The 9,305-nt window shown below is 38.5% G+C and overlaps 1 protein-coding gene across 1 annotated transcript; it reads left to right on the plus strand.

Annotated features, from left to right (window-relative positions):
* The first annotated feature begins 1,051 nt into the window (after positions 1 to 1,051).
* Positions 1,052 to 6,266, plus strand: LOC114244439 (uncharacterized). Its single transcript, XM_089736357.1, has 6 exons — positions 1,052 to 1,074; positions 1,754 to 1,844; positions 3,294 to 3,419; positions 4,270 to 4,361; positions 5,422 to 5,529; positions 6,080 to 6,266. The coding sequence occupies exons 1-6, from the start codon at positions 1,052 to 1,054 to the stop codon at positions 6,228 to 6,230; spliced, it is 591 nt and encodes a 196-aa protein (XP_089592483.1). The 3' UTR covers positions 6,231 to 6,266.
* The last annotated feature ends 3,039 nt before the right edge of the window (positions 6,267 to 9,305 follow it).

Raw genomic sequence — 9,305 nt, forward strand, 5'->3', positions numbered from 1 at the left:
AAACTACCCAATTTCGTCAAAATAGCATCACTGGTTTGGGCGCTAAATCTTTACAGACATATACAGATTACTTTCGTGTGTCTGATGTTAGTAATGATTGCGAGGTTCGCTCTAGTAGTGGTGGTAGGACCTCTTGCTAGTCCGCGCGAGTAAGTACCACCACTCTGCCCATTTCGGCCGTGAAGCAGCAATGCGCTTCGGTTTGAAGGGCAGGGCAGCCGTTGTAACTATGCTGGGACCTTAGAACTTATATCTCAAGTTTGGTGGCGAATTTACGTTGTAGATGTCCTTGGGCTCCAGTAACCACTTAACACGCTCTGAGGAGTTGTTCGAGATGATACCATCATCTCGTTTTTACCATCGCACCGCCCGCCACCGGAGTAGAGTTCATCCATACTACCTAGAGCCACTGCGGTCGTCCACAGTGCATTTCCAGAGGTATTTTTGGCCACGTACCATCCGGCTATGGAATGAGCTTCCCTCCACAGTGTTTCCCGAGCGCTATGAAATGTCCTTCTTCGAACTAGGCTTGTGGAGAGTATTAAACGGTAGGCAGCGGCTTGGCTCTGCCCCTGGCATCGCTGAAGGCCATGGGCGACGGTAACCACTCACCATGAGGTGGGCCGTATGCTCGTCTGCCAACAAGGGCAATAAAAAAAACACCAGGTGGGCTATGAGCTCATCCACCCATCTAAGCAATAAAAAAAACTGGTATCTCATAGTGAGCGACGACATAACGAAATCTATGATCATCGGTAATCACTTAATAGTTGGCTGAGAACTAGTTTAACCGCTTAGAGGAAGAAAAGCACTAAACCATACACCAGCATCTTCGATTATTCTTCCAATTTCCATGTAACTGATCCTTGTTCTTATCAACTCACATCATACAGTTATCCGAAAGCTTTTGAATAGAGATTAGCCTGAATTCTGAATATAATTTAACTAATAACATAAGTAAACTTGGACGATGTGAAGTCGTGAGCCGGCTTAGCCTAAATTTATTCAGTACAGCATGCACAATCCTGTGATGATGTAGACAAGTGAAGTTATGTCCGTTTTTTGTGTTATTTGGTATGTAATTTTTAAATTAATTATTGTTTGTTTTTAATTGTCCTTTTTATTGTTCTTTTTTTGTAACGACTTTATGCGATATGTACCACTCTTGCTTGAATGCTCTTGAATATCGATTTATATGATGGGATTGTTGATCATTTTCTTGGTCTAAGCGATCCCGACTATAGTATTATATAATATTTTTTTATTGCTTAGATGGGTGGACGAGCTCACAGCCCACCTGGTGTTAAGTGTTTACTGCAGCCCATACACACCTACAACGTAAAGGAGCCACCCACCTTGAGATATAAGTTCTAAGGTCTCAGTATAGTTACAACGGCTGCCCCACCCTTCAAACCGAAACGCATTACTGCTTCACGGCAGAAATGGCAGAAATAGGCGGTGCTTGATCTATCACATAATTGAGTTACCATTTTTATAATGTCCAACAACTTTCACGATGAAGATATGATGGTTTAATGTCGTGTTAGAAAAATCAAACTTACAAAATTTACTAATATACCTAATAACTGGTGGTACGAAAAATGTGTGAAATGTGTAAAAAAGGAAACAACCTCACTCAGATTAGGATCTAAACGATTTTTGCAAAATGTATACATAATATAGAAATAGCTCTGTACTGCCGGTGTGGAGAGATAGATCCCACCTCTTCATTATCGCAATATTTTACTTCCAGCTTGGTGATCCTATTATTGGCATGCGGACACAACGTGATACACAGAAGACAGAAGCGATATCTGTTGTTCACGAAGGACACTCAGTGGGGGGTAAAAACTATATTAAACTATACTGTAATGTTCTTGTTCAAACGTGGTTTTTGGAGAGTACTTAATGGTAGGCAGCGGCTTGGCTCTGCATCTGGCATTGCTGACGTCCATGGTCTACGATAACCAGTCAACATCAGGTGGGCCGTATGTTCATCGCCTACCAGAGCAATAAAGTTTTTTTTCCGCTGTGTCTATCCTGGAACATGGACACAATCAAATATTAATTTTTCTTCACGCTGGTGTCATGAACATGACTATGAGAACCACCGAAGTATGGGAGCGACGTTATCTGAGTAGTAAATCAATAAATTGTGGTCGCCAAGAAAATATGCTTTCGTATATAAAGGGTGAAACACTCGTCTTTTAATACAACAAGCAATCCGACCCAACGTCCTTAGGTGATATTTCGCATTGTGCTATTTAGGTATTCTAATAAGCATTTCATAGCAAGTGGGCTTTGGGCTCATTTTTTGTTTTAAATGTTTTTACTACATAAATGAGTGAACGTGATTATGATTTTCCGACTATTAAATTATTGCTGGAGTCCATAAACATCTCAATTTCAATACCGTAACCCAACAAAAGATCGAAATCTTAATTGAATTTTACAATTTTTATATTTGAAATATTTCTTTACAATAAATAAGTTTTAAATAATAGAATTATCGGCCTAAACACAGTATTAATTGATATTGCAGTATTACTTAAAATTAGTTTATTAACTTAGAATTCCAGATCGTTTGGAGCTACCGACTCTACGCTGAGATTCTGCTTCATTTTGTCTTTAATACCGTATTTTTTGAGTATTCAGAGACAGTCATAGGCACCACACGCCATTCAAGCAAAGTTTCTCTCCTTTACCTAATACCGATTTATCCATCCATATTGAGCTACCAGAGAATATTTCTCTAACATACTAATAGGTTAAAAATTAACCGTCTTTCTTGTTATTGCCACAGCGCTGTGACATGCATTCGATTCTCCCAACAAGCTTTGTATAGTTCAGTGGTCAATTGTCAGGAACCAGTGTCTGTTCGCAACATATCCGAACAGTACAAATGTTTTCATTACCATTTTATAATATAAAAATACAGCTCGCTCTTATAATGTTGATCACGTCAATGCGGTTGATGAAAATAAAATTCTCGGAATCATAATTGTTGCTCTAATGCTTGAGGGCGGAAAAATAGATAAAAAATGGTAATTCAAAACAGATTACATCCAATTATATTTTTCATTTGAATTTCAATGTAATTTCATAAATTTCATAATGAAATTAGATATAAAGTTTTCTAAGCAACAGTAACAGTTTATAAATTATGGAATAGTACATCAAGACTATCAAGACAAGGCTAAGCCATAGGAACACAATTGTATTTTGTGGATGGTTAAACACGCCTACGACCCTTTTATTACGAGCTTTTATTAAACGGTCTTAAATAATTTCAGGTTTTCGTTACCCTGTCAATACCCCTTCACCCGGAAACGACGGTCAGCGTCGCGTGGTTCTTCGAAGCTAATTACTACAATGTCGACAATTCCACCTATTTCGAACCGCTCTTAGGAGATATAAATGTAAGCTTTTCGCTAATTCACATACCGAAAATGGAAGTCTATTACGTTTCATTGCTTTACTACAGAATTGAACTGGATCCAACCCATGATGTTTTGCCTTAAAGGCTTGCAGCATACCGCACTACGAAAACAAACAAGGGTCACTACAGACTGATCACAAAGAGCTTTTATTGGTAGAAGTAACCGCATGAGTCCGGATTGCATCACCATTTCTACAGATTAACTCTGGAATATTCTATTCTGCTGAAATCTGTAGATTTTCAAATAACATACCGATAAACACCCACCTTTTGAAGTTCAATTAGATTTTTGATGGTGCTCTTGTCTTATCGGTTTTTTTACCTACCTTTGCTAGTACCCTCGAGGGATTATACTATATAGCTTCACCAAAAGCTCAGGCGAGTTCATTGGGACTCAGCCAAGCGAATTCGCTAAAACTAGCACTAGCAAGAGCAGTGCTTCGCTAAGCGTATCTGGTATGATCGTTTCTAATACAGGCGAAAATCATTGCTTGGAAGCGTCGAATGAGATTTCTGTATCAGCTTACCTTCTTCTCAATCGTGTCTCTCTTGACAGAGTGGTCGTGATCGTCATGTAGTGTTGGAAGGGGCAGACTTGATGCGTCTCACGATGTCCCGCCATCTCTCCCTGCTCGAGGCCATTCTACTGCACACATTTAGGGGACCTCCCACTGCAGTTTTAATTTGGTCGGTCCACCGCATTGGTGACCTCCCGCGCCGTCTTGTACCATCAACCCTTCTCTGTACAACGAGGCGTTCTATGGACCGGCCATCTCGTCGCGAAACGTGCCCGAATTAGTTTATAAAAAACAATAATTTATCAATTGCAGCTCGCAAGGAGCCGTAACGAACGTAATGCCGATTTGATGAGTGATTTCACGAGGCGCAGACTTTATTTCCTCATTGAAAGACTACTGGAACAGTGAGTATTGTGGAATTATTAATTGGTCGTTTTACTGCCACAGTCATTAAAAACAACAGTTACTGCATTGGTTTACTGTCCACAAAGCAGGTGAAATTGGCTAGCCAGTCTCAATTAGTGACCATCTCTTTAAAATATAAATAGTTTTTTTTTTTTTTTTTTCTTTGATGTGTGGACGAGCTCACAGCCTACCTGGTGTTAAGTGGTTACTGGAGCCCATAGACATATACAGCGTAAATGCGCCACACACCTTGAAATATAAGTTCTAAGGTCTCAGTATAGTTACAAAGGCTGCCCCACCCTTCAAACCGAAACGCATTACTGCTTCACGGCAGAAATGAGAAATGAGAAATCACTCCAGTATTTAGATGCATACGGTCGGATTTCAATCGAATTTACACGTTGCAAAACATAATGCATTATCTGTACAACAAGTTTTACGATAGGTATCTATATCTTTAAATGAGTGTTAGTTCAACGCACGAAATTCGGCCATAATAATTGAAATCTTAAGATTTAGATTCATTAAATCTATTTTCTCATATTTCTATCAATAATCTATAAAAAAAATTTTTTTAAATGTATTTGATAATGGTACTTATCTATTCTTAAATATATATAATGTATTATTTTATCAAATCAAAATACAGTTTAGCTTAGTAAAACTATAGAACAAATTGAGTTGATCTATAAAGAGAAACAACATTTAAAGCTATTGCTTCATCACTTTTTATGTTTTTTTTTATTTCAATATTCAAAAATGCTTTATTATTTCTAATGTTCCTTCTTCTAATGTTTCATTAGTCAAAATTCCATCTATGTCATCTTTATAACATATTAACCTCTTTTAAGATAAATCGTATAGAAGTTACATATATAATAGGTATATCTAATAATTGTGGTTTAACATGAGACACCAAGAAATATATACTAATCCATGTGACACCAGAATAGAATATTATAAATCCTTGAACCGATTTCAGAAATTGTAATAATAAAACTAATATATGGCTACCCAAACTTGAGCTCTACCCGTTTATAAGACCATTTAATTTCACAGACACGACTACAGTGGACGGGCGTGTTTATTGAGGGTCATTTGTGAGAACGGAACTTCCAATCTGTTGCATAGCGGTGTTTTAGGAGATATACTGCATTTGATACTGACGTGAGTTCTTTTCGTATAATTGAAAAATCGAACAGTGACTGTGTGGTCAGACGAGCCTTCGCAGAGTACTCAACGATCAGTGACTTGGCTATAATGCCCTTAGAATTGCTGGCGATATTATCGACGATAACCACTCACCATTAGATGTTCAATTTGCTCGTCTGCCTACAAACACAATAAAGAAATGCAGATATACTGGTGGTAGGACCTCTTGTGAATCCGCGCGGGTAGGTACCACAATCCTGCCTATTTCTGCCGTGAAGCAGTAATGCGTTTCGGTTTGAAGGGCAGGGTAGCCGTGGTATACTTGAAACCTTAGAACGTATATCTCAAGGTGGGTGGCGCATTTACGTTGTAGATGTCTATGGGCTCCAGTAACCACTTAACACCAGGTGGGCTGTGATCTCGTCTAACCATCTGGAAAATAAACCTTTAACGACTACACGCCCGCTACCACAAAATTAATACTAAATAGGACATATTCTTATTTCTAACGCGAAATAGTCGTGAGCTATACAATGATTCTCATTTCTAATGGTCTATTTCACAGTCCTTCCACATCTATGGCCGAAGACAATCTACCCGACTGTTACTATGAAGCCGAATATTATGGTTTGGATGATCGTTGCGAAAAATACGCGGAATCGTGCCCATCTAGTCCTTTAGAAGTGATCACGACATTTATTGACCGATTAATATAATAATTTTATTCGTAAGTCGATTTAGCTGTAAGCAAAAATTAATCTATGTACACTTTTTGGTAATTGAACCATGCTTTTGAAAATAAAACATTGAGACGTAACCAAATGTGTTATTATACAAATTATTTAAATGCTGGTTTTTTTGTCGATAGTATTCACGTTGTATTGTACCGCATAGTGTTAAAATTTGGTTGATTTATTTTGATATGATATGGTCCTATCATGGCTAAAACAGCTATGACGCAGCTGAGCAAAGTTTGGAATGATCGTAATATTTCGAATAGGACCAAAATACATCTTGTGCACTCACTGGTCTTTCCAATCAGTCTCGATGGAGCAGAAAAGCAGCTGATCGAAACAGAGTTGATGCTTTTGAAACCTGGTGTTGGCGCCGCCTATTAAGTTTCCATGGACAGCCAACCGCACGAACATCTCCGTCCTACAACAGCTTAAAATGGAGAGCACTCAACGCCTGTCTACCACCTGTCTGCAACGCATAAGGTGCTACTTTGGCCATGTTGCCCGCAGAGGTGTAGACAACTTGGAACGTCTGATGGTCACTGGAAAAGTTGAAGGAAAACGTCCTAGAGGCCGGAGCCCCAAACATTGGTCCGACCAAATCTCCGAGCAAACCAGCGGACCACTGAGCGCTGCACTACACCAGGCAACTGATCGGAACCGATGGAGGCTGGCAGTGGACAAGCTGAAACGGAGTCACGATCCTCAGTAATGAGGGAGCGATGGAGAAGAAGAAGGTCCTACCATTTCCTCCTTCCACTACCCGGGACCAAAGAACAATTCATCCACATTAACTAGAACATTTGCGTTCGCCCACGGTGCGTTCTAAAAGATCAGGGCACTGGGTACCATTAGAGTCTAAAATAAACTGCTATTCTCGAACACTATTTGCATCAAGGCTGTTTTTTTTATTTTTTTTATCACTTAGATGGGTGGACGAGCTCACAGCCCACCTGGTGTTAAGTAGTTACTGGAGCCCATAGACATCTACAACCTAAAGGCGCCACACACCTTGAGATATAAATTCTAAAATCTCAGTATAGTTACAACGGCTGTCCCACCCTTCAAACCGAAACGCATTACTGCTTTACGGCAGAAATAGGCCTGGCGGTGGTACCTTCCCGTGCGGACTCACAAGAGGTCCTACCACCAGTAATTATGTATATGTCATTCTTTAAAGAGATTCGAAGAGTCCTCCGGCTATTGTCGATATCCGTAAGTAGCGGTGATAAGATTGATTGTAAGAGTATCTGTCTGCTATACCACATTTTAAAGTCAACCATCGTTGACAACGTCCAATTTGGAAAACGCCAACTGTTCACAATTTCAGAGCGCCATCCCCGAACAATTAAAGTTTACTAGTTAAACTGAAAGTTAATTAATTCACAGAATGAACCGTGAACAATCTGCGAAGCCAACAACAGTCTGTCTCAACTTTGATAATGTAGACATGACAAAACCACGACCCCGAATAAATTAGAGATAAGAATTTCGAAAAATGCATTATATAAAATATGAAATGAATAAAACTGTCCTTTTTTTATCCAGTTCAATAAGATAGATAATCTTACTTTCTACCAGATGCTAAGTGATTATAAGAGTACACGGACATCACAAGTCTTCTTACATACGCAAAAAATATTTTCACTTTTAAATCAAAACCATAAAGTTATTAATTTCTATTTCTTAATTGTAGAAGTTATTCGTGAGCACATGTAAAATCTTCTTACCACTAATTAACATTGACCACACCACAAAAGGTTTAATTGATTATCCAATCATAGTTTAAAAAGTATTAAAGCATACAATTTATTATTTACTATACAATATGTTAATTAAGTGTACTTTCTTTAATTTGAATTCAGTGACAGTAGCACTGCTGAGAAAAAAATACAGAGGAAATGTGAAATGCGAAGAATGCAGCGGTGACAGAGATAAAAAAATGCCTTAAGTTAAATCAAAAGCATTATAAAATTAATTTATAGTTAGAGTTGTGGAACTAAATTACAATTAAATAGACTTTAAGTGCCGTTTCTTTGTTATACAGAGCAACACATCGCAGCTTTATACTTAGTCTGGCCATAAATACTGTTACAATTAAAAATAAACAAAATATTACATTTGAATTTGGAATCTGTCATTTTTATATGATTGCTCATTGAGTTTTCTCATTTTGGCGTCAATACATTGTACAATATTTTGCGATATTAAAATGGAGTGGGGTGATAAAGTAGTTATGGAGCCAAATGCAATTTTTAAAACTCTCCATACGCTTGGTATTAGTAAAATGTTCGTGTACCGGGCTATTAATAGGTGCAATGAGACCTCCTCTGCTTGTAACAGACAAAGATCTGGCCATCCCGTAGTGTTCATATGAAATAGGTGGTCAAAGCAGTAAGGGAAATAATTCGAAGAAATCCTGTCCGAAAGCAAAAGATTTTATCTCGGGAGATGAAGATAGCACCTAGAACCATGTCGCGTATTTTAAAAGATGACTTAGGACTTGCAGCCTATAAAAGACGTACTGGTCATTTCTTAACTGATAATTGAAAAGAGAATAGGGTGGTAAAATCGAAACAACTACTGAAGTGGTACACAAAGGGAAATCATAGAAAAATTTTGTTTACGGATGAGAAATTTTTTACATTTTAACAAACAAGATGACCGTATTTATGCTCAAAGCTCTAAGGAAGCTTCCCAATTAGTCGACAGAGTGCAACGTGGGCATATCCGACTTCAGTGATGGTTTGGTGGGGTATTAGCCATGAAGGAGTGACTGAGCCATACTTTTGTAAAAAAGGTATCAAAACATCGGCACAAGTGTATCAAGATACCATCTTGATAAGGTAGTGAAGCCCCTTAACAACACCATGTTCAATAATCAAGAACGGCCCTTCCAGCAAAACTCGGTGCCAGGTCATAAAGCTCGGTCTACGCAGTCTTGGTTGGATACGAACGTTTCGGACTTCATCAGAGCTGAAGACTGGCCATCGTCTAGTCCCGATCTTGAACCGCTGGATTATGATTTATGGTCAGTTTTAGAGAGTACGGCTTGCT

This window comes from Bombyx mandarina, chromosome 21, assembly GCF_030267445.1.
Source record: "Bombyx mandarina strain Sakado chromosome 21, ASM3026744v2".
Lineage (NCBI taxonomy): Eukaryota > Metazoa > Arthropoda > Insecta > Lepidoptera > Bombycidae > Bombyx > Bombyx mandarina.